The sequence below is a fragment of the Ooceraea biroi genome, chromosome 1, assembly GCF_003672135.1.
Source record: "Ooceraea biroi isolate clonal line C1 chromosome 1, Obir_v5.4, whole genome shotgun sequence".
In the NCBI taxonomy this organism is placed as follows: Eukaryota; Metazoa; Arthropoda; class Insecta; order Hymenoptera; family Formicidae; genus Ooceraea; species Ooceraea biroi.
The window spans coordinates 6,062,794-6,089,594 of NC_039506.1; the positions used below are offsets into that span (position 1 = coordinate 6,062,794).

Sequence of the window (26,801 nt, forward strand, 5' to 3'; positions counted from 1 at the left end):
TTCACCATTATAAAAATGCATGGAAGATTCAACTAATTTATGATTTAAAAATCCAAGATTTTTCAGGTTCAGCAAATATAGCTCATTTCAGTTTCCATTAATTTTATTTTTGCGTGCAGAGAAATAAATCGTCATTTATTTATTCGGCTGATAAAATATACAAACGTAAATATCTTCTACTATCACATACTATCACATAACGAGAACTTATGAAAATGTTGTATTTTATGCTTTGAACTAAAAGAAACATACAAATGCAACATTGTGAAGTTTTAAAGAATAAAATATGAGAATAAAATCCAAATATCTACTCAAGTCATTTCACTTTTTTGAAGAAAGTTTCATAATTTACATTACCTATTGAAAAAAATTAAATTACTTCACATATATTCACATATATATAAAGATCAAAGTTAATATAAATTATAAGAAATAAAGTTCGAGAGATTTTACATCCTGCAGATATTATTTACACATTCGTATAACTACAATAGATTATTATAAAATTGCAAGTAATAATTACAATAAAATTTCAAGAATTTATATCTCATAATTATATATATCAATGTTTAGTTTTTTGCCAAGCGTGTATTTATCTATTAAAGTTTTTAAAATCCGAATTAACGATTACTTTTTTGTGACGTAGACTTTTCAACATTTCTTATTCTGCTTTTATATGACGTTTCTTCGATATTACCAGTAACTACGAACGAGAAGATCGTCGTTGAAGAATCTCGTAAAGGAAAAAAGAAGTTTCAGCATGACCAAACAGCCAATGATAGTCTGTCAAAGAATTCGTAAGAAAGGGAAAGAGAGACATCCTCTAATAGTATGAAATTTCACGGTGAAACTTCTAGGTTCTGTCGTTAATCTGGCACCAACTCATGCGAAACAACGTTGAAAGTTTTGCAATTTATTACTCGAAGCAGCATAGTTTGCATTGCACACTCTATTGTAAGTTCTCTCGCACCAATTAATTTGTCATTAATTAAAACGGCAGATGCAGTAACTAAGAAATTTTTGGTTGTAAATTAAAGATACTGTCGACAATATCACACATTAATGTTACAATTGTAATTTTGATAGCCATTTTTTTCTTTCCTTTTCTTCAAGATAAAGAATAAAAGAATAGGAATAAAACATTGCATCACGTTATCTGATCACATTAAAATGCTCTTCTCTTATTACGCGATAGTGTATGATTTATATCCATTATTACGATGATACTCTACGAAATATTTTTCGTACTTTAGTGGCTCTTACAAAATTTTTATTTCACCGATACGCAATACCGATTCTTAAACCTGTCAGATTGAAGAAAGATGGGCATTTCTCTTACACACTATGTGCGAAGCCGGAAATACAGTTATGCAACGTACTTACGCTTAAAAGTGATAGCAATGACGCGCAATTCCATGGATTCCATTAGTATGAGACACGTACAGTCCTCGAAACTATAAATTCATAAATGCAAAATTAGATGCTTTCAGAGCGGTTTCAAAAGCATTAAGATTGATATCAAATATCCTCTTTCGACACATTCAAAACTTGTGCCAAAATAAAGTATGCTGCTCTTTCGTTTAATCTAAGAAATCTGGATCAGTTTCTTTGGAATTTTAATTTTAATTTTAATGATAAATTATAATCACGTCTATATCTCTCTTTCTCTCCCCCTTCCTCTGTTTTTCTTTCCTATCATGTCCACAATGATGTCTGTGATTTTTGCCTGAATTTTAACGGCACGTTCGCGTTAACGCATGTTGACTTTTTCGGCAAAAATTTGCATATTCAAACTGCTTTTAGTTCCAACTTATTGTTAGTAATTTCAATTAAAGGATTTTAAGACTGACAAAAATTTGTCTAACCATCAGACTGTTGCGAGCATACGTGCCAATGAATTCATATTGTCCCTCTGCTCGCGTGCTTACCACGCGCGTGGAGAGTTTAAGTTTTCAGATTTCACTCTATAGGGAGACTGCGCCCCACCATCCTCTTCATTATAGACGCGAGACATTTCAGAACCATTGGCCGGGCTACAATCCGCTCGTGCGATACAGTTGATCCGTGGTCATCCACCAAGGAAGGAGGGATCCACTTGAACACAAACTATCATCCTCTTTGCATTGTCTTCTTTTTTCTCATCTCAAAAGCGGACGCCACAACAATATCCACGTCTCGAAGCTATCATGAGTTTTAACAAACCGCGTTATCAAGAATTCACATAACAATTGCGCCAAATTGCGAATCAAGAATAATCAATCGATCAAGGAAGATCCAGATCAAGATTAAATCGTGTAACAAGTGCCACAACGAGAAGAACTCTTGACAATGACAGCATCCTGACACAAGATTGATATCCAATTTATACTACGGTTGTCTCAAGGGTGTCTCTGTCAGCGGACCGCGAACATCAGTAGACGAAAAGAAGAATCTTGCTTGAAGATCAATTTTAAAAACTCGTGGAATATCGCCAATGATGTGGATTCGTGATCAGTGATCTCACGCTAGTTTCCTTTAAACGTGTCACACATCTTTTCTGTGAACATTTACGAGACGAACATGTGGAACGCGATGCGTTTTCCGTTCATCGCCTTACTTGCACTTCTCGTGATCTACGCCGAAGGAGTATCTGCCGATATTCCGAATGGTGCCGTGCAGGAACCGATTCTTCGAGTAAAAAACTTGCCAACGACAATTAACGTAGTCGATAAAAAAAACTGGACCAGTCTGTCGAACGTGCTGGATGTTTTTAGTGCACATAATTTAGTCAAAAATTGGGCCGAAGGAGAGTACGCAATCGGAGCACAATGCAGCAAAGACATCACGACGTACGTCGAAGCTTTGAAGAATAAAGAATTGTGGGCTCTCAAAGGTAAGATATATTTATTTATCACACTATTTATCACTTTAATTAAATCGTATTTCAATATTGATCTTAAATTTCAAAATTTTATTAATATCACATATCTTTTCTTTTAACAAATAAAACGAAAAAGTTACGCAATAAGAAAACTGAAAAGTATTAATAAGATTTTATAGTTAAATTAAAAATTTTTAAATATTATATAGATTTGATATAAAAGCTTTCGTTTTTTATTTTGTGAAATACTTGATGACTTAATGATCAAGAAAAGGGAAAATAAATATATTTCATTGCATGATGCAATTACGATTAACATAAGACATAATTACGCAAAAGATTTCTGATTAAGTAATTTATAACGAGACTTATGTAGTATATTTTAAGTTACTGACGAATCTAAGAATTTCACATCATTCATTATAATCAATTTTTAATACTAGAGTATAGATTACATAACGATTAAGCTTCTTTTATATAATTAATAACATTTAATGGCACAAAGCAACATACTTTAGCTAGTCATGCACATCATATTAGATATAAAATTTTTTATTTTTGATCTAATTAGATTATATATTAATCAAATTACATCTTCTACATGGAACAACTTTTTCTTCACTATTAAATACGTAACTTCCTATGCGCTATAACTTTCTCCCTGATTCAGCTTTCTATGTTTCGTTCCACTGCAGATAATTGTACTAAAGTATTCAGTATGATATGCAAGTAATTCGAATGATTCCTTTCAGTTACATCACTGAAAAACGTAATTCGACTGTTGTTATTTTAATTGGGTTTCTGTGATTAGGATAGATCCCCTTTATTAAAATATTACACTTAACTATAGAATATATAGATGAAAGTAATCAATCTCAAGTTGACTTTAATGTTATAAAATCTTAATTCAAAACCCAATTGAATAAGATAATTAATGTTGAGCATTACAAGAGTGTTTTGTTCCTTTCCTTCAGTAAAGGCAAGATCTAAAATCATCTTGGAAAGTTCGCATTTGAGATTAACGGCGAGAAAACACTTGAAGACACTCACAAGACTCGAGTTACGTTATTCGTTCCACATTTATCAAAGAAATGGGACATCCACAAACGTCAGAGTTGTATTGACGGATCGGTCAGGAACATTTTCACTAAACACAGTACCGTCTTTCCGGCTCCCCTGGTTTGCCTACTTTCGTCGAGAGATTTCACTTTTAGCGATACAACAAAGAGAAGAGAAAGAGAAGGCGATCAAAACGGCGCCGATTTCGTCAGAAACGGCCGACGTGATGCCGGTCAGCGCAAGTCGCACCTTCAATGCTTCACTTTCCTCGGTCAATACCACTTTTCACTCATTCGCCAAGCACGCGCGTGTTGCCTTGTAGAATGCGGCTGCCTTGAGAACAAGGACATCCAACCGACTACTTCTGAATTTTTTATTTTCATTTGAATGAATCCATGTCCGAAAAGAAAAATTACGTCTGAAGATTTCGGTTCAAAACGAGGTGTACGATCTGACAGTCACGTATCATACTCTCTGAGATATTCAAATATTTTCATATAATATTCATTATTTGCGAGGCAGATGAAACTTTAGATAAATTTTGAAGTTTTATTCTTTCCAGTTCATTCCTCTTTACAAATGGGAATTTCCTCTATTGTTCAATATTCAAACATATCATTAATGTAGATATTATTTCGTACTACATTTCGTTCTCAGTATTCTCAAACTACATTTGCAAACTGTTTTTTTCTTTCTTTGAATTTTCTCATCGAACAAGAACTTCCAAGAAAGCCTGCCCAGCATCTGCCGTTCAGATAGATATCTTAAGTGGGTCAGGGTTTACCGTCTCGCGTTTTATTCTTGCGATACATTGCCTCCAGTTTCAGAAATATTATTAATGAACCTATCAACGCATTTTACGGAAGAAAATTGACGGCCATTTCTGATTTCTCAATTTTTGCACACGAACTGTGTGCAATCAACGATTTCCTGGCAATCGTCAACAATCATCATGCTCGTAAAACAACGCCGGTGCTTAACTGAAGCTCATCGCTGAAAAACACCTTAATCAGCGTCAGCACTTTCACCCTCGGCGAGTCCACGATATGCATCATCGTGGCGGCATTCGTGAATTTTGCAGAGTTCACGTGCGAGGAAAGGTGAAAGGTGCCGGCACACTAGGAAACATCGTTAGAGGAGACATCGCCGTATGATACTCGAAGCGCACGAACCCCATTGCTCTTTCAACTTTCGGACGCGTTATTTTCTCACGTACGATGCATCCGGTTGTACATGACGTTCCGCCGAGAGAATGTCACTTCCTGGTTTCTACCAGCTACAGGTCAAAATCTGCTGAGAAAGGATGTCATTATCAGACTGCATGCATAAAACAGCACACTGGATGAAAGCGGAGTAGAATTATATCTTGCTTTTCTGTTTTGAGAAACAGAAGATTCGTAAAGGTTCTTGATGCATAATACATTATCTATTTATTTCAAGGCGAAACAATTCACGATCTCGCAGCGAATTTCTTATAAAATTTCTTATAAGAATCTAAGACTATATTATTCTTACGGATCTATCTGTATGAAACTGAACAATGCTTGCAAGAAAGATCGTAATCGCCCATGTTCCACGAGCTAGATATAATTATTTCATTATGAGATTAACCAGCTAATTGAAATATAATGTGAAGAAAAGTGACATGATTTCAATCAAGTCTTGATTATCTCACGTTTCTTTGTGCCCTTGGAAAATACTGATGATAGGATAAGGTTCTGATCATCTATCCGATGATCTGTCCGATGATCTGTTGCGTAAAGTGATCTCTCGCGGCGATTCCGATAGACAATAAAATTGCATGCGTCAAGTTTATACGCACAACGTGATGTGTGTAATCTGTGTTTTACAATCGGATTGTAAAGGCGAAGACGTCACTCGGCATTAGAAAGTCAGTCCAAATCAGAATTGCAATTATTGGAATTATACTATTCGAGAAGGGAGGATTACGTGACAGACGGGAATGAAATCGCAAGCTTTCGCTTTCGCGGAAACGTACTTCTTTAACGGGCAAAACGATTTGCTCCCGGTAACATCGATCATTGCATGTGTATCAATGCAGTTGCACTCGAGCATTTATGCGGTAATCTGTATATATAAGCCTCAAATGATTCAACATTACGATTACATATAAATTTCTCTCTCTTTCTCTCTTTCTTTCTCATTGTCACTATTAACGGCTCAAAATTCTGTAAAAGTTCTCCTTGCACTGCTCGTGCCCAAAATTGATATCCTATTGATTATAAATGTTAATTATTTCAGATTTAATTGATTCTTTTCTTTTAGAAACTAAAATCTAAAAACATATACAGAAAGTTAATTTGCTGTCATCAAGTTTTCAAGCAAGTTTGCGAACAACGTACTATAATTTTGACGCCGATTAAGTAATTTCTGTTAAACTCTTTTGTCATAGGCAAGGGTTAATCGCTAATTTATAATGGATGATGATTGACGATAAAATTAAATGAAATTAGCTGCTACCGGTAAAATGATACTGGTCGCAGTAATGTCATTAAATGTGGCTATCAACCGCGATTCCCGTAATATTACTTTACTCTATGATGCGAAGATATTTCCTCATTTGCAATAAAGCAACTCATGACAGGATCAGTCGAAAAAAAACGGTGGCAGAAAAAAAGAAACGAATACTGCGTTGTAATAATTAATTCTTGTTTTCACTCAGTACTTATAATTTATAATGTGCAGACATCAACGTAACGTAATATATAAACTGTACGTTGATTACAAATGAGCGTAACACTAAGAATAAATGAAATCGACACGTAACTAGGCAGCAATTAAAATGGATGATAACGTTCCTAACAATCTGACTGTAATAATAACCACTATACAGATAATCGTTATGCAAGTTTATAATTGTAATAGGACATGTGCGCTTTATTTTATCTTCTACTTTTTAAAATTAATTCAATCAATCAATTTACTTTTTAAAATCAATTAAAGCAATCGATTATAAGAATTTTGGAATTTATTACAAAAAATAGGGAAGAAATTTTAAGAAAAAGATTCAAATACCATAAATGTTTTCGCTACTTATTAACTTTGTTAATGTGCAAGAAAATCTCTGGAGCTTTCTCGAGATTCCAACGTTTCAAGAAAGTGATAGTCCTGCGTGGACCAAAATGCAAATTAAACGGAGAGAAACACAAAGTAGAAAGTATACGTCGCACCATAAGTTGTCGTCATACAAGCCTAAAAACTGACACAAATATGTTTGCTCATTCTTTAACTGTACTTTCAGTGTAACCTACTTTATGTTTACAACAGTAAATCGCTAAACACTTCCACTATTGCATTTGCTAATCCATTTTACTATTTACCTAAATCAAATCTTACATCACTTCGCAAATTAGAATTCTAAGTTTGCGAATAATTGTGGTCAAAGCTTTCGCTATCCAAATGATATTCTAATGAGATAAACTACCATCTATGAGAAAAATAACACAATAGCTATAATACTCATGCAGATAATAAAATTAATTAGAGTGAGTGCGTGTATGGTCTGGAATGGAGGAATGAGTGGCTTAAGTTATTTTCTGTAAAGCAAGTCCCCTTCTTAGCTAGAAGCTGAAAGAATAAACGGTTATCTGTCTATAATAAAATTAATTTATTAAATTAAATATTACCAGACTGAGATGTACAAACGTATTAAATATTTGCATATTATCATAAACAGAATTTGATTAAATTAAAATTAATTAATTGTTTCCTAATAGTCAATAAAAAAGAAAGTCCATCATTGCAACCGATCGTTTCACCAGTGGCCAATTATGGGCTCACTTTGAAAAGTACTAATCTATTGTTGCAATAACGCGACCATAAATGACAGCTAAGGCGTTGCACGTTAGAAACGAGATGCGTTTCACTTTCATGTATCGAGGTTATTACATTTTCGTGCATGCCGGAAAAAGAAAGTTATCATGTCTCTTCGGGACATATATTTTGTCAATCTAAAGGAAAGTACATTCACTTTCATTTGCGAGAATCGATGTTATAGGATAAGCCCCTGACATCTTCTTAGCAGGAAGTAGAAAATATTACCGCGATTAAATTAATACAATGTTATATGTATTTATAATAAAACACGTAGCAGGATAGTTAGTCCATAATGTATCATTCTGTATAATTAGCCGCAATATTCTGTGATGCCTTCCTATCAGATAAACAGAGATTTTATTTAACGCTCAACATCAATCAAAACAGTCCATTGCATATTTAATTGAGCAATCATGAATCTGCTTAAGAAATTTGTTTACTAAGATAAGATATACTTTACATGGAAAGATCAAAAAGATCTTGAAATGAAGGTAAATCGGATGAACGATCACTCAAGGTTTGCAAATTTCTTTTGCAAATTCCAATTAATTGGACGTCTTTCGTCAGAATATCATGCGAAAAAAATTCAAATATTTTCCTTCGAATTAACAATCAAGGATAGTAATCATTAGTAAGACCTCCATCGATTTATAGAAGCACGCCAATGCCAGACAGACATTAATATTGCCACTGTCAGGTTGAGCATTAGTATTGCAACATTAACGTGGTTCAAGTGTACAAGCACGTTTCTCTTTCCGAATTGCTTTCTCGGATATGCTACGTGCGTAGATTGACACGTACGGACATGCATTTAAAAAAGGTAATTAACAAGTTTGTGATAACTAAAAATGCACATACTGAATCACTAGTTATATTTTGGGTTAAGTTGTAAAAAATATTTTATATGTACTTGCTAATTAATGTTAACATTTTTCGTTATTCCAAATTAAAAGAAGTAAAAGAAGTAAAATCGAATTAACGTTTCTTTCAAGAGAAACACGCTGCATAAAATGTGCGACATAACACTATTATTTTCTTCACAAGATCACTTTTTTTAGCCTTCAATATCATCGAGTGTCGGCGTATGTATGACGTTTCTTGATTGAACGTTTTCTTCCAAATATACGTAAAATTACTCTGATTGCAACATACACTGAATACTTAATAATATACTCAAAATAATTGATACATATAATGTTATATATATATATATATATATATATATATATTATATATATATATTATTCTATATATATATATATATATATTGAATCTTTCAAAAATTATTTTTAAACGCGGTTTGCGATATAAATTATCTGCAACATTTTTAATCGCATTAGTTTTTTAAATTCTTTTTATAACAATATATGATTTTTATTCTTACCATTATATCATGTTTAGATAATTTTAATGATGTAAATTACAATGTATGCGCTATTATTACAGTGGTTCTCGGCATATTAACATCGCAAACTGCCAATCAAGATTATGTCGCGAAGTGTATTTGTGATAACAATAAGCTGTAATATATGCAATGTCTATAATATTTTTAATAGCTCTTTAAGGATAAACAATGTACAATTGTAGAATAAATGTATTAATTTATATACCAAATAACCGGTTATTTGGTATATAAATTTTCATGTCAAATAACGACCCTGACATCAAGGCTGAGTGGAATTAGCATTCGGGCTATAATAAAAATTATTCTGAGTATAGGAATTCAATTGGAATATACAATAATGCATCAAAGATCATTACGGCACAGTTTAGTATGGTGTTATCATAGTCCATGAACTTTAATTAGCAGTACAAACCTCGACAGTGAACGTATTACAGCTAGCAGAGTAGATGCAATTATTTCATTATAAACCGGTTACATTTCTAGCTTGCAACACACTCATTCAGGTGTCTTGAGAAATTCGAAACTATCTGCAATATTTGTTTCTTATAAACATGTCAAATCGAAGATCACAGTTTTATATAAACATTATCTTAATCTCAAAGCTTTTACAAAAGCTTTCCATAAATTCAATATCCGAATTGTCGTAAAATGTGATTTTCGTATGTAATTCTTGAAATATTTATATTACATTTTACGCTTTATAAGCCAGAAATCTATATTTTAAGAAGAAAAATATTCTAAGGATATATTTCAATGGATTTAAATAAATTGATCTGCGAATTTATTGTCGAATTCTTTATCAATAGTTGCATCTGGCTCTCTCTTGTTATATTTTATTTTAAAGATTATGTAGTGAAACAAATTGTACGTTTTGTGAAGCATTACTGTATATGTATGGAATTAAAACTAAAATTATTCCGATTCCAAGATCGAGTGTTGCATTCACCTTTTGTATGGAAATAAACCGAATCACGTGCCAAGCTTGAACTTGACTTTGATACCATAATAGAGAGTTGTGACTCATTGCTCAAAATTCATTGTCATTCTAATCCGACTATAAATACGTATATGTTGCACACAAATTGCCAAACATCGATGATTTCAACAGACATCTTTCGAAATCGGAGATTGAAAGAGTCCCAATTCTGCCCAATCTTGTTTATTTTCTTATTTTATCTCTATCATATATGTAGATCTTTTCGCATAAATGCAAAATCACTGGACGTTTCAGAAATAGAGGAGAAAAGACAGCGAAAAGTCTTACCTAATTCATTACATATACCAAGCGCGTGGCAATCATTCTGTCATCATATCTAATAAATTTGGAATGTAAATACGGAAATCTTAGACCTTTTCAAACAAACCTGTTTATAGGTTTGCGTGTATTATGTGTTACGGTTAGACATACCGCGAATAATAGTCCTATAATTTCATCTAGGTAATGACCACAATTGAACAATCTTTTTGCGTCTACTTTTTACGTTGCATTGACTTACTTTTATGCACAACATGTGATTAATAGACGCACAATTTTTATACTTCTGCAGAGTGAAAAACTTGGATAGGATTACAAACACTATTTTTAGATCATGGCAATATTTCTCTCTAACCGCATAGTGAATAGTGAAGATGGAAAAAAGAATAAATAATGATACTCCTTGTAACAAGAAGTGCTTAAGAAAATAAGAAAAGAAATGCGTAATTGACAGAACACGATTCTGCAGTATGATCAAGGAAGTCAACCTCTATACCTGGTGTCCTCTAAAGCATACTTGATAGTATTGATAGATTCAATGATGAAGCAAGTTATATGACATTTAAAGCTGCAATACTCAATGAAATATTTCATTTGTATCAAATTTCGAAATTCCCATGAAAAGGAAATTTACGATAATTCTCTGGTTAAAAGATTCAGTATTGAAATTAATAAAATATTCATGACTGCTCCACTAATATCGTGCAATAAAAGACATTAGAGTGGTTTTAAAGAAGTCTACGATTAAAAGTATTTTTGAAAGAAGAATGCTTCAGACTCTAAAAAAATAAACGATGATAATATTTATCGAAGAAATAAGATAAAATTTTTGCAAACTTAATTGACTGTTTGATATTATTCAATTGCTTTAACCAAAATTAAAAGGAAGTACGAGTCAGCCGAAATATAAGAAAGACGTTCCTAAATCTCTCTCGCGCAAAAACGATGACGTCGCTCACAGTCGCAAACATGCAGCCGCAAGTGACGTAACGAGTTCGCGATCAAACTACGGCCTATGTAATACAGTGCCGTAAATCCTCCGTCATGCTGACGATTAGATAATATCTCAAGTAGAAAGTATATACTTCGTTGAAGGATCACGATGTAAGCCTTGCCGTCGTAACACCTTCCCAATGAAAACTGTTTGCGGTAACGAGAATACGGTATTACTTCTTCACAAAAAAGCTCGCGTGTTCTCACTGTGCACGTACGGCAATTACGCAGACCAGTTATTTAATCAGATGGATATTATCGCGTTCCGACATTTAGAAGAAGACTAATTTTATATTAGATAATAGCAGATACTGCGTTGGTTAGTTTACAACCGGGTGGAATACTAGTAAAAAGGACTATGGAATTGTGCATGAATAATTATGACCTGGTTACAGTTACGTAAAATAAAACAAAACAAATTACATATTTACGTAACTAGAGTTTCAATGATGACATAATTAAAAAGACAAGATGAAATCAGTTCAAAATCTCAAATCACGAAGATCTCTAACACATTTCTTCACTCCAAGGCTGTTGATTTTCACTCTCACGAGTCGTCGACCTACTTTGGATAGAAATACTTTCGCCGCATTCAACGACTGACCACTTCCGTTTCGATCGTCACAGTTTTTTAATGAAAGCGTTTCTCGTCATCTGCTCGATTACTTTCGCTATCTTTTCGTTATGTCTTAATATTTCAGGATTAATTTTGATGACGGATATTTCTTATGTAAGAGTAATAGAATAATGTTACAAAATATCGAGCAATATAAATTTCGTTACTACGTTTTAATAACAGAATTAAAAATTTTAACATCAATGCTTTCATGTTTATGAAGAAATTGCTTATTTTACATGAATTTATGGAATATAAAGAGAATATATATATTTATAAAATATAAAGAACATTTATATTTTTTCATGTAGTAATTTAATTATTGTTTTTGTGTTTCAATAGTGGATGATGCGTCGGGTAGATTTACCAATGGATTCTTCTGGGGTAATTCTTATTTCACCGGATCGGCGACAGAATGTGACTATATCGGAGAAATTCATACCCGGAAAAATTCCAAAATCAATGTGGAATCGTCAATTGAAGAGGTACGAGAATTTAACGCAGAGCCGCGGAAAACGATGAATTTCGGCCTAAGCGGGACCAATACCTGGATCCAAACTACATCTACCGATGTACCACCTTATCATCTAGGATTTTATATGATGAGAATTTTTATAAACGCATCTCAATATACAGCAGTAAGTAACGTTAACATCATTTGTTTTATTTAAAAACATTATTAAGTACTTTTCTATTTCACATACGAAGATACGCGATATATCATTTCAATATATCATTTTCTATTACAAACAATTAAATTCATAAACAAAACAAAACATTAATAAAACTACTATTCTCATGAAATTATATGAAGAAATTTGTCAATATCCATTAAAAATTATTCATTCTTTCATTTCTCAATCTATAGTCTTGCGTACATAAATATTAGAAACAAGATTTTTCGCAGCAAATTTTTCAATTAGGTATTGCTCGTCTGAAAAGAAAGACTTTTTGTAAAACTTGTGTTTTAATTGTTTATTATTTTACATGATTAAAGTATCTAAATTATTATTTTTATTTCAGACACGATTGATTCATCTCGGAGTCTGTCTTCCATTCTCATGTACGGCCTCAGATGTAGCTATAATCGGTAAACTCGCTGCGGGAGAATTTGCAGCAAAACACTCATCTATCGAAAAAGTCCGAGATCAACATAATTTATATGACATGTTCTCAGATCCTGTCTTCTGGTGTTTGTTGTAAGTTCAAAAGAGATTCAAGAGAAATTTAGAAATTATTGACTATCATAAGATTAAATTACCAAAAAATTACAAAATATTTTGTCAAAAATAATACTAGTAAAATGCGCGCATGAACATTAAAATCGATATGTTTTAGCGGTGTCAGCTTAGTGGTCCTAATACTGATGATCCTCGGTACCGGATACGACTATTACCTACTGAAAAAGTTAACCCGCAAAAGAAATGTAATTTACGATTTGGAGAAACACGGGAAACTCGATCATCTCACAAATGGCAATCGGAAGGCACTAAATGGTAAAAGAATCAATATTAGCATCTAAGGACTTCCGATGTTCTGATCTGACAGTCGTGTTGCATCTATCGTTATTTGTACCAATAGACGATATAGCATTGGCACATTAAGATAATAGCGATTGATTGCTGTTTTCATAAAAACATGTTTCTTATGCATCCTTTTACATTTCTCTTCAATCTTCTTTTCAAACATCAATTATTTAATCAGTCTAAAGTCAATGTCTTCTTAATAAAAATTTTGACACGCATATACACACATGCGATATTTTTTCCCAATTTTTTTATTATTCCAAAATTTTTATTGAAGTCTGTTCTAAAAAACTAAAAGATCAGTAAACAGAAAATGTGGAAAATCTTTACAAAATTAAACTAAGAATTAAATGAGAAAAAGAATCAAACAATAAAAGACAAAATATATCTCAGCAAGATAATAATTTGCGAAGAAAATCGCTATTAGCTTAATATATCAATAACTAACTTGTTTTGAATAACTTTAAAAGATCATAATCGCGATACATGATTTATATAGCGATACATTGTAAGATAAAGTACACAAGCTAACATAAGAAACGACCACTTTTCACACAGACTATCAAGACAAGACAAGGACTGTCTCAAAAGTAGTGACACGATTTATTATTATATTCCGTAGCTTTTCAAGGTAAGGTCTACCTTCCTGTTCCAGTAGCAGATTCTAACACCAACGGAGTGCAGCGGATCAACAATAATAACGATCACGAGAACAGCTTGCAGTCGTCTACTACAGAGGAACAGCAGGAGCTCAGTACGTTGAATTTTTGTATGAATAATAAGAAGTGCGTTTTGTATCGAATTCTCGTCTATCATTTTTAATTAGCACTTTTTGTCGCGCTTTTTCAACACTCCTGTTATTTTTGCAGACGTCTTTGAGGAACTTTTACTTTCATTCTCCATTCCCGCCAACGTGGCAACCATCTGCGACCGTAATGTGGGTGGTGACACTATCAGCACCGTCCATGGACTCAGGGCGATATCGATGGCATGGGTCATCCTCGGGCATACGTGCATCGTCCTTTTCAAGTACTCGGACAATATGGAATATCGCAAAGTGGTGGAGAAGAGATTCCTCTTCCAGACTATCACAAACGGGGCCTTTAGTGTCGATACGTTCTTCTTCATGGGCGGCTTGCTCGTGAGCTTCCTGTACTTCAGAACCAATGCTAAGGGAGACTTGAAGAGGCTCACGCAAGGCACGCGAGGCTTCCTCGCGGGCAGCCTGAAATTCATCGGACTTCTTCTGTACAGATTCAGTAGGCTCACCGCACCGTACATGTTTGTACTAGGTGTGGTCGAGGTCTCGATGAAGTATTTCCACGCAAACTCCGTTTTCGAGCCTCCTACGGCGGACCATTATAATTGTCCCAATTATTGGTGGAGAAATTTGCTCTATATCAATACTTGGTTTCCCGTCGAGGAAATGGTATGTCTTTCATTTTATGTTAACGTACCAAAGAATTCCGGATATTGATTAACAAGAATTTATTACGTAAACGATAAAAGTGTTGCCTGTTATTGCCGTGTTATTATCTGTTGTTCTCGTAAATTAGGATTATTTCTTTCCAAACTTGAACTTCAAAGTATTAACCCTTACACCATCTCTTAATTTAATTAATGATCCTTTGAGTCGCCAGTGAAGAACAATAGAACGTGTTTATTAACGACCAAACTGGCCAAGCCGTAATAACAATATCACAACGTTTCAGCCGATAGTTTCGGAGTCAGTAACAGACCGTGATCATGGAGGTTGGTTGCTGACGTGGTTATGAAATCCCTTTGTTCTTTTTGAAACGATCGTTTTCGGCAAAAGACGATTATTGTACTGTCACTTGAGAAGGGCCGAAACTGTCGGCTGAAACGTTGTGATATTGTTATTACGGCTTGGCCAGTTTGGTCGTTAATAAACACGTTCTATCTCTTAATTTACTTCTTGATTTTGTTTACAAATTTTATTCTATCATCATAGAGATTCGTAAATGTTGCAGTGTATGCTTTGGAGTTGGTACGTAGCAGATGACACACAATTTTACATCGTGGGCGGAGTCATACTAGTGCTTGCTACAAAACACTTTAAAATAGCGGCTGCCGCTTTAATTGGTCTACTAATAAGCTCGTGGGCAACTACTGGCTATATTGCTTTGATCAACAATCATATGCCAACCTCGGATGATCCATTAGCCCTCTTCGACAAGATCTACGATAAACCGTGGACAAGATTAGGGCCCTATTTGATTGGGATGTCCGTCGGTTATTTTCTCTTTAAGACTGACTGTAAAATAAAAATGTCTAAGGTACAAAAGCTTCAATCAAATACTTTAGTTAAATAAAACATTTGAAAGATGTTTTATTTAACTAAAAGAGCAAGACATCTTTTAAATATCTTCATTATTTTTAGACATTGTGTATCCTGAATACTTTTTTCCAATTAAGGGTAAAAATAATTTTTAACACTATATATACGCTGGAACATTACAATATTATTTATTATTTTTAGGCTACCGTCGTCATAGGATGGCTTTTGTCTTCCGCGTGTCTCTTGAGTTTACTTTACGGTCTATACGAAGCGGAACTTGCACCTGTTACAGCCGCTGCATATTCTTCCCTAAGCCACAGTGCATGGGCGCTAGGCCTGGCATGGATCGTAATAGCATGTAGCACTGGCTACGGAGGTAAAAATAAAAATTTACATGCACGTTTAAACGAACAGATTCATATTAGGCTAGATTATGAAATTATTCTTTAAATTATTTTCAGGATACATAAATAAGATATTATCGTGGCCACTCTTGTATCCATTCAGCAGAGTGACTTACTGTGCTTATCTAGTTCACCCACTTGTAATTCGATGGACCGCGATGAATCTAGATTCTCCGTTCCATTTAGGAAAGGATACTGTGGTAAGTTTACGAGAAGAAAAGTTTCTTGGCGATTAATGGATAATCATAAAACACTTTATTTTCCAGTTAATAACATTCCTGGGACAACTAGTGCTGTCTTACGCTTTATCTTTCATAGTGTCAGTCACCTTCGAAGCACCAGTAGTCAGTATGCTAAAGATCCTCGCACCAAAAAAGCGAAAACGCATACAATAGACACTAAACTATATTTAACGCATACTGAATATTCGTACGATTATTTATACAATTTTATTTACACATTATACGTACGTATATTTTTATCTGCGAATAAGTGGTACCATGTTGCAAATGTTATTATGTACATGTTGCATCAGTACCGCGCACATTGTTTGATTTATCTCAAACACGAATGAACAACGTAAACCCTTTTATGTGTATTGTTAGATGTAAAATAAATTATTTCTCTTTGTATTGTAACTTTTAATATTGAAAAAGAAACTGTTTTATTAACAAGTACCCATATTATGAGTAAGAGGAAGAGTAAATATATGTTTTTTACGATCGGCCTACACGTATGTAATAAATGCGAACGGTAAACAAAGCCCACCATTTCACAAAAATGAATGCGTTTTTAAAAATAAAAATGCAGAATAAATATTAAGTTTGTTTCTTATTGAAGACTCACTTATATGTTATATATGTATTACATAGTCTTTAATATTATTAACATCGAATATGATACGCGAAATACTCTCTTCCCTCTTTTACAAAGCACCCTCTATCGCAACTTCTGTATTAACATCGACAAAGTATGGACCCTCGTTAACGAACTGCTTGAACTTCTGTATGGTATCCGCGTCGAATACATCTCGCTCCGCTTGCGACAAACATTTCACAACTTCGTATTTCGCATCCTTGCATTCTTTGAACGATTCGATATTTCTATCTAATAGGAACTCTACCAAACCCGGATAAGTAGATATGTACTCTTGTCCCCATACTTGGCAGCTGATAACCGCCAGTACCTCCAGACCGGCCTGTCTGATATCGGCGAACGGTTGTCTGCATATTGCTATGATCATACCCAACGGATCGTCGCACAGCGAATCGAACCACAGCTTCGTCAAGGACAAGATTCTGTTGTCTTGTTCAACTTTCTTGACATCGAGTATAAGGGCAAGGTTGTTCAAGCCACGAATTCTCAGAGCAGTAGGCATTCTCTGGGCTATCTCGGCGATTTTCTTCAGCGCCCCAAGCATCGCGTCCCCTAGAGCTTGCAGCGCGTACTTTCCCTCGACGCTCACGGATACGAATCCCAGAGTATCTAACGCAGGACCCATAATAGTCTGATCTCCGCTATCTATCACCTCGAATAGCGCAGAAATTATTACGGGATATTTCGAGAACAACTCGTTGGGCCAATAACGCGCGACGTTACCAAAGAACTTCATCAAACCGGGGATCAAGAGGTTTGACAAGTGATTCTCGTTGGCTTGCGCTATTTTCTGAACCAGCTTGCTCAATACCTCCTGCTGTTCTAGATAACTGAGCCCCTCCTCGAATACCGCTAATTGAGTCAATATCTCCAAGGCATTTAACTGAAGCAGTATATCCTCGTTCTCCAGTACGTTAATCAAGCTGTTCAAGAAACCTGACTGGGCTGTCACTTCGAGAGCTTCTCTGGACGTTTTCGCTATATCCACAATGACTTCATAAACGCGAAAGCTAATGGTATCGTTTTGCAGCAACCTGGCAAACGTTCTCAGCAGTTCACCCTTATACAGAATGTGTAAGCCATTTGGATTTCCTCCAAGTTTCTTCACTACACTCATCGCACATTCGGCGACTGTTAGGTCATTATCACCAATTTTGTTTACAAGAGAAATCAGGACAGTGGTGTCTGCGAGCAACTGGAATATCTTTTGCGAATGCGAAGCTGTACGTAAGAACTCACGCAGTACAAGCAACCTCACGCTAGCATTTTGATTAGTCATCAACGCAGGCACTTCTATTAGATATCTCTGATAAATTTCTCCTGGTTCTAACACACTGAACAAGATGGTCAGCAGGTCGCATATCTGCTCTATAACTTCTCTGCAATAAAAAGACGTCGCTGTTGGATTCCTCTGTTTATAGCAAATTTTGAAAGCAGTATATTACTGACCGTTGCACAAGAAGCACAATTTTACGGTTAGCGAGAGTATTAATAATTCATAAAACAAGGTTTTAAAAGCCCTGCATATAATCTATTGCTACCTATACATACATTTAACATCAAATAACAGTTTTTAAATATGCTGTACTAGTATTATTTTTGTTTATAAAAAAATATCTGACTAATGTAATCTTATTAAAAATATCTGGCTAACATAATCTTATTAATTTAAAAACTATGTCCATCAATTGTTTCTCTAAGAATATCTTGTTACTTTGGTATTTTGCCTATTCATACGTATATCACGATAATTAACAAGAATTGTGTACCTGTCACTTGAGGTTAGTTGTGAATAGAGCGGCTCGTAATCCAAGTTTCGAGCAATCTGCTCGGCATCTCGATTATTCAAGCTGCCGAATTTGATTTTGATATCCGTTAGAATATCCTTCTTTTCCTCGATATTGTTCAATTCGCATAAGCGCAAAATCTTCGCTTGATACCATTCCGTCATGGTCGTTTCATTGACAATTCGCTTTCTCAGCAAGCTCAACTAATACGAGCTGTCGCGTGAATAAGCGTTAATGCTGTTTCCCTTCAGGTTAGGAATACACGTTCGAGAGGAGGTTGAAGCACAATTGACACAGGCGCGACTCTATAAACTTCATTAGAACTAACGACGGGAAAGAACGAGAATAAGTTTAATAAATAAAAAGAATAGATGTATTACTTAATTGTTTCCTTTCATATCCTTCGAAATTCTTGAAAATTGAACAATATCGAATAAAGATATTGGAAAAAAACAGAATATACTGTATTATCGATGAGGCGCAGACTCGCAGCCATGAATAAATTTTTATGTTTATAAAACGTTCTCGATGAAAAAGATTAATTGGAGAACGCGTTGATAAAATTGCTTTGCGCGAAAAAGATAAAAAAATAATTTCTAAATTTTAGATATAAGAATATTCAGTCTCCTAGCTGTATGGAAGTGTCTTTGATATCGCTTATCAAGTTAAATATTTATCTAGTAATTATAAAAAAATAACGACACAACATATTAATTCCGAAATAGTCCATCGATAAAATTATGATCTGAACAACTTACAGATTGACGGTAGTACTGTCGATTGTTGTATTTCGATGACAAAATAATGTGAAATGTACAAAGAGAAATTCTTCATCCCGAGCACGTCAAAGCAGGGTTTCGTCGATGATGAAATCGCACCACTGATACGTAATTATTGCACATAACGTTTAATATTTACGTTATTTTTGGCAAGCACTCAATACTTCATGACACTCGCGCCTTTTTATGTCCAAAATTCGCACTTAAATACTAATAATCGCAAACAATACGGTATACGACTTGAACACGATTGGGCAATTTGTCACGGCACGTCCATAACTGATAGAGATTTCAAATTTATCAAGGCAAGACTGCGATTCTCGAAGATGATTGCGATTATCGATTGATGAAATGACGAACCAATCAGAATTACTAACTTGATTTATCGATTTTATTTGTACTTTAATATAAAGTGGATGTACTCTCATTTTAGAGAAAGGAAGAAAGTGTTATTAGAACGAACGCCTTTCACATAAAATTTAAATTTGAGAAATTTTACCAATATTAAGAATAACTGAAACAATAAATTACAATAAAAAATTTAATTAACGTAATTAAATATAGGAAAAACGACTTGTATACAATATATCTGGCAATTATTATAATAATTATTGAACGTCAATTGCATTTTTGCTGTAATTCGGCGCGAACGTAATGGTGCGAATGCATCATTGAATTTAAATCGATTCGAAGAAGTAAACATGCATACTCCAAGTTTGAAGAAAGGTAATGCAACATTCGTTACATCTGAACATACATGACTATGTATATCCTACGATTCTAAATGTGAAACCTTATGCTATTTTGCGTCTTGGCAATGTCTTTAGTAAAGAATGTGGTAAACAATAGTGTACCGAAAGCTACTATAAAAATACAACACCTGAATATGCGTGTGTATGCTCACAGTCAGGGAAGATAACCTACAATTATACATTCAACGACAATTTATAACAAGTTGCAAGAGAGAACAGGAGTTTTAAAACTTTTTCTGAGATATTCGTCGGAAGAGTAGTTGTGCGCGAACGAAGCCGCTTCGGATCAGCTGACCGCGTTCGCCTGGCACGTAATCAACCCTCTGGCAAGCGATTCAATCTCGAAATGTACAAAGCGATATCTAGAATATTGGTGCGAGGGAGAAGGTCGGAGCTTTTGAGATGTTCCGTGACGCACCGGGACGTCGTAACGGCGGAGGACAGGTCGGGTAAGCCGAGCAAAGTAGCTAACCTCAAAAAGTATTGGTTGGACAAATACGTGAATTACATCAAGAATTACGAGCGCACGCTGGAGAAGAAGTTCCCGCGTACGATGCAGGTGTACCGCGTGTTCAGCGTGGGCAGCAAAGACGTATACACGGACGTGAGAACTTGTTTTTCCACGTATACCTCGATGATAAAGCACGGAAACGACATCATGGACAGCTTCACCCTGAAGGAGCTGCAATTGATGCACACGGTGCCGAAAGATCTGCGAAAACTGTTGCCGGTGTTTCTGCTGTCGGCTATTCCGTTCGCGAATTACATTATTTTCCCCTTGGCCTTTTACTTCCCACGCTATTTACTGACATCCCATTACTGGACGCTGCAGCAGAAACTCGAGTTCATGCTGTACGATCACAAGAGAAGGCTGTGGCATAATAAACCACTGTTCAGATGTATGCAGACAGAGTTCGGGACTATCAAGGATCAAAAGCTCAGGATGAAGTGGCAGGATGCCATAGCTTGTCTTGGAAGTGGCACACATCCATCTACCAAGGATATAATAGCCTGCTGTGAGCTCTTCTCAGGCCCGCCGTATTCTCTCAACGCTCTTAAAAGGAAACACCTGGTCAGATCATTGCGCATTGTTGCAGCCGTTATTCTTGTACTTCTTTGAGAACTTATTATAATATAAATGCACACATTACTTTTCAGAAGGAACTATTAGCGATACATGGTATGCCTGTATGGAGGCCTTTCAAGAGAAAGAGGTTGATGGAAAGGGGTATGTTAATACTGCGGATGGATCGTGCTATTGTACGAGAAGGAGGAGTAAAGGCAATGTCCAATGAAGCGATGCGATGGGTAGATACATTTTGCAATTTGTTTTGATTAATTTTAATGATTTTTATTAATTTGAATGAATATTGCAAGCACATAATTATGTTTTGCTGTGAAAGAATTTAATCAATATTATTATGATTGTAATTTGAGAAAGAGGAGCCATAGGATTGTTAACATTAATCTTTATTTTTTATTTTGAGAATTGTTTCCTGTTGTGTAAATTTGCCATTATTTTCCATGCATCTTATCAAATCTGTAATATATATTACATAATATTAATATTATTTTACTCTTTATTTATTTTCCAGGCGTTATCCTTTAGGGGTGTAAATCCTGCAAATATGTCCTTAGAAAGTATGAGAAACTGGCTTGAGCAATGGTTGGAAGTATCGGCAATCGTTGATACAAATAATATATCTTTGTTACTACACAGTCCAATTCTCTTGGCTTATAATCACTCAACAAATTGGATACTTATATACAGCTAAAGAAAATTGTACAATTTCTATTTTTGGTAAGCTTTACTTTATATCAATTTTTATAAAACTTCAGAAATTTGGCTTATTACTAGTCGTACTTGTAAAATACACTAGAGCGTACGATGATAGGTGCCTGTTGCCAAATAAATATGAATGTGATATTTGTTTCAACGTTTTATTTATTTAATATAAACAAATTTATACATTATTGTATTATATTTATATATAACATTGTATAAAACAGTACTACTTGTAATATAAATTTCTCTACATTCTTATATTCTACAAAATGTACATATTATGATCATAATGGTATATAATAAAATATCTATTATTGTATTATGATAAAAAATAAGAACTAATTAATCCTAAAAGAAGATAGTAAAAAGAAAAGAAAAATGATTGTGATAGTAAACGGGGGTGCGTGGATTTTCAATAGAAAATTTCTTTGTGGTACAAAGACGTAGATTATTGTACCCATTCATTCCAAAACAAAAGCAGACAGTTGATTGTCTGCTTTTTGTTCTTGTTAATTAACTGTCTCATCTGTCAGAATTTAACTTCCGACACAACAGAATCCAAGCAGATGATAGCCGACACGTGTCAGATATACATAAATACAGATTAATTTATCACGAAAAATTTTACTATCACAGATAGGGCGGATTTATTGACAGAGATATAACATGTTGGAGACAGACAAATTGTACTTTTTATTAGATATTGTTAATAATAAAAAGTCATTGCTAGTTCATGATAGCCCCGAAATATCAATATCTTAAAAATAATCAGGAATCCGAATAATATTCTGATTTAAATATAAAAGTATTTAAATCATAAAATGTTGTGTATACACATATATTAACAGCATAACTTTTAAATATAAAATTATAAAATCGTTTAAGGAATATACATGTGCAGATAAAGTATATTTCGTTAAACAAAGAAGGAAAGATTTAATTCAAATGAATGTACAATTAATGTAAAATATAACAATTATTAAAATTAAAAAAATAAAAGTACAATATTTGAAACATTTAATTGATTTATTCGATAGTACGTGATGTGTAATTGAAATTTACTAAAAAATTATTTGCTCTATAAAAATAATACATAAATTCATTATGATGGATCAATAGGTATATAACTATTGATGGAAATTTGTTTTTTTCTATTATTATGATGGCAAGTCATCATTTCGGATTCGTGTTCGTTTTCTTTGACTACAGTTTTAGTCTTTTCGTTAATTTGCATTTGTTTTACAGAATTGGAAGCAGTAATTTTCCTTTTTTCAGGATCTTCAGATAAACTACTACTTATCTCGTAATACCTTAATCTGCTTTCCGGATTTGTGGTCTCGGAATCATCCTTCGCGGTGGATGTGGTAGCTTTGTGTTTTTTTGCACCGTGTATTTTGTTCAAATACTTCGAACTTTTTTCATAGTTAAAGGAATGCGACTTATGAGGATAAGGACAACACTCACCTTTACTGCAACTCCCCGATTTATTATATTCAGGACAAAGATACTCGTGACGTCGCTGGCACTGTATAAAAAAAAAAAAACATCAATATATTGCATGCTGTATAATAAACCACAATTATGAAATTTGCGCAAGCTATCTTTTGCTACAATTAAAGTACCTCATCTTAAACTTAATTTCAATTGAACCTATCTTTCTTTTCTCATTATTGCCAGTTGTCTCGGTTCGCAAATAACACGCTGAAATGTAAGAGAATGCAATTACCTTATTTCCTTTGGCACAATATCCTTGTAGGAAGTCTATGCAGATGGAAGTGTTTGCAGATACTTTAACGTGAAGATATGGACAATTATCTCTGGTACAGCAGCCGTCGAGGAAGTATTTGCACGTGGGCATTTTTTCAGGTCCAATGTCATGCGACAAAGGACACTTGTCTAAGAAGCACTTTCCCTGCAGAAATCTAAACATATTTTTAGAAAATTGTACAATCTAATACATATTTTCGCTGTTTCTCTTATTTTACTATATTCGTACTTATTTTCATACTCTCTTACACTTGTGACATATATGTATAATTATAACTTAAAGTACCACAATTTTTTAGTAATAAACTAGATTATACAAACTTAAAAGGCTTAATTAATAGTGATTAATTAAGTAACTATATATTATAGCAGACATTTTAAATTTAGATATTAATAACATACTTTTTACAGAGTGACACTTGTTTCTTGTCATGTCGTTTCAGACAGATTCCATTTTCGTGATTTGGACAGGAACCAAATCGTTGAAAGATCAAACAAGGCTGATTGTTCTTGTGCATTTTATTTTGCAAAATTCGTATGCTTCTTTGCTTTGCTTTGTTGCTTTGAGAAACAATTTGAGAAAAAGTTTGTAATAATCGAATAATTATTATAAAGATTAAAGATGATCAAATAATCGAATAATGATGATTGGGTAATATATATTTCATTACCTGATACTATTTTTATAATTGGCTTTTACCGGTGTGCTGGAAGGCAATCGTATTTTACTCTTGCTGTTTACTTCTAACGTACGATGTAAAGTTTCTTTGCAAATCCGCCTTCTTTTATCAATAGTCAATTTATCATCCTTTCCACTAATTGATCTCTTTCCTAAATCACCAAAAATTAATCGATATTAGAAATTAAGGAAACATGCATGTAAATGATAACAAGAGGAACTATAAAATAATGCTACGTTTAAATGTACAGTTGTTCCGAATCAATTTAGTTTTGGAAGATTTGTAAACAACGCCAGCAATAGTAACGAACTTCGACGTATTGTTTCTGTAACATAAACTTCTTGTAATAAGTTGTATATTGCAATTTCTCAAAAAATAAATAATGCTTACGCAGCTTTTTTTACGAGCAGAGCAGTTTTTCTTGCTTTCGATGTAGATAATGTAGTTCTATCTATTTTATATTTGGTCACTTTAGATTTGTTGATAGATCTATTGATACCTAATTTTGGTATGTCAGACCTTGTACTTGTAGAATGTAATGTGTTAGTCAGTAATGATTTAATTTTCATTTTCTGTGATACTGTCTCACATTTTCTCTCTGTTAAATTAGATTTTCGCAATCTATATTGGGAGGTTGGAATTCCTGGTGTACCCTTTGTAGTACGAGTTACTCTTACAAGCTTTCTGCGTGATAAAAGTACAATGCTAGAATTGTGAGCTCTCTTCGGAGAATTCTTTTGATTATCGATATTTCTGACGAACTTTAATCTCGAGCAAACAAGTGGCTCTGTTAATTCTTTGAGATTTGTTGACTTCTCTTTGGAGGGAGAAGACAACTTCTTCAGTAATGTTGGATTAACGTATATAGATTTCTTGACACTCGCTTGTTTAATGTAATTATCAGTGTTTGTCTTTGCAATGCTCATGTTTGTTGTATTCATTGTTAGAGAATTCACATTTATTGTGCTTATATTATTTTGTAGATTTTGATTTGAATTGGCAATATCATGTATTATTCTTGGATTGACATGTATTAAAGGTTTAGTACAAATATTTGGATTGATATGTACTGTTGGAACTTGTCGCTTGAAATTTGGATTAACATGAACTTTTGTCATGCGTAATTGAGAATTCACATGTGTATTTTCAGTTGATTTCTGTGACAATATTTCAGAATTCGTAGAAAAATCACAAAATGAAGTCTTTACAGCCAAAACTTTGGGTTTTACATTTCCCATGTTTCTGTTTGAACTATTTTCTTCATTGGATTGCATAATATTTAACGTTTTTTGTCGCTGCTTGTATTGCTCTATCCGATCTGAAATCATATAAAATAATCCATCTCATTTAACAATTAGTGTCTTGCATAAGAATTAACATGTAACATATAATCCATACGTGATACAATCGTCCAAAAAATTGTTTTACTTTGACAATAAAAATAGGAAAAACTAGGAAGTTTTAATCTGCCACCGTAAGCTAGACGACAGAGCTTGTCAATAAATAGTTGAGAAGCACAATTCTGTTGAAAACTAAAATGGAAGGAATATTTTATATTATTCTTCCAGAGATGTAAGTTTACCTTTCAGATAATTTATCTCTCTCATTATCTTCGCTTCTGCAGTTGCAGGTGGAACTCCCATGTTGAAACCTTGAACAACCAGTGAGGAGTGACCTGGATGCCAACTTTCTTAAAACATAACCGTAAAAAAGTTCCGACCGTTTTCCTCTCTTCAGCAATTAAATAAGAAATAAACTGTAAAAACGAATATATACTATATAGAACGATCAAATGAACATAACACGAGATGAACCTCGAAACGTTCACTATTCTTCAGAAATTAATCACTATGTCCGGAATCAAGAACCGATTCACTTTTATTCCATTTTGTTCCAGATTTTTTTAGGATCACTGTGACATCAGTAACGTTACCACTCATACGCAGCGATTAATACGAGCACACACATGAAACAAGTTATATAGCAATTAGCAAAAATAGAACGTACCTGCCAGTACTGCCAACATAATAACGGATCAAAGACGAAATCTGTGTCCATGATGCCAGAAATCGGTCCGAGATCTCGATCCGAGAAATTTCCATAAAAGCAAAAAGCAACAA

General features: G+C 34.0%; 4 protein-coding genes and 1 long non-coding RNA gene across 7 annotated transcripts; 2 read left to right on the top strand and 3 right to left on the bottom strand.

Moving 5' to 3' along the window:
• Positions 1-1,107: 1,107 nt before the first annotated feature.
• LOC113562722 lies at positions 1,108-20,057 on the bottom strand. Its single transcript, XR_003407061.1, has 2 exons — positions 19,676-20,057; positions 1,108-1,454 (listed from the first exon to the last, which is right to left on the bottom strand). It is a non-coding gene; the product is annotated as an uncharacterized LOC113562722 (long non-coding RNA).
• Positions 1,450-16,896, top strand: LOC105277806 (nose resistant to fluoxetine protein 6). Of its 3 annotated transcripts, none has more exons than XM_011336437.3 (10): positions 1,450-2,872; positions 12,368-12,663; positions 13,049-13,224; positions 13,364-13,521; positions 14,174-14,305; positions 14,421-14,980; positions 15,543-15,848; positions 16,052-16,226; positions 16,312-16,454; positions 16,521-16,896. In XM_011336437.3, exons 1-10 carry the CDS (start codon positions 2,560-2,562, stop codon positions 16,647-16,649), a joined length of 2,388 nt encoding a protein of 795 aa, XP_011334739.1. In that variant the 5' UTR covers positions 1,450-2,559; the 3' UTR covers positions 16,650-16,896. The 3 variants fall into 3 exon arrangements, with proteins under 3 accessions (XP_011334739.1, XP_011334740.1, XP_011334741.1); XM_011336438.3 differs by having other exon boundaries at positions 14,207-14,305; XM_011336439.3 differs by having other exon boundaries at positions 14,210-14,305.
• LOC105277807 (26S proteasome non-ATPase regulatory subunit 5) lies at positions 16,487-19,386 on the bottom strand. The gene is made up of 2 exons (XM_011336440.3): positions 18,900-19,386; positions 16,487-18,509 (listed from the first exon to the last, which is right to left on the bottom strand). Exons 1-2 carry the CDS (start codon positions 19,079-19,081, stop codon positions 17,180-17,182), a joined length of 1,512 nt encoding a protein of 503 aa, XP_011334742.1. The 5' UTR covers positions 19,082-19,386; the 3' UTR covers positions 16,487-17,179.
• Positions 20,058-20,266: 209 nt separating the features above from the next.
• On the top strand, positions 20,267-22,559 carry LOC105277801 (LETM1 domain-containing protein 1). Its single transcript, XM_020031168.2, has 4 exons — positions 20,267-20,422; positions 20,603-21,520; positions 21,607-21,756; positions 22,044-22,559. The coding sequence occupies exons 2-4, from the start codon at positions 20,795-20,797 to the stop codon at positions 22,221-22,223; spliced, it is 1,056 nt and encodes a 351-aa protein (XP_019886727.2). The 5' UTR covers positions 20,267-20,422; positions 20,603-20,794; the 3' UTR covers positions 22,224-22,559.
• A 342-nt stretch (positions 22,560-22,901) lies between these two features.
• Positions 22,902-26,713, bottom strand: LOC105277803 (zinc finger CCCH domain-containing protein 3). Its single transcript, XM_011336429.3, has 7 exons — positions 26,264-26,713; positions 25,072-25,999; positions 24,918-25,006; positions 24,673-24,832; positions 24,404-24,562; positions 23,961-24,156; positions 22,902-23,759 (listed from the first exon to the last, which is right to left on the bottom strand). The coding sequence occupies exons 1-7, from the start codon at positions 26,322-26,324 to the stop codon at positions 23,337-23,339; spliced, it is 2,016 nt and encodes a 671-aa protein (XP_011334731.2). The 5' UTR covers positions 26,325-26,713; the 3' UTR covers positions 22,902-23,336.
• Between the last annotated feature and the right edge of the window lie 88 nt (positions 26,714-26,801).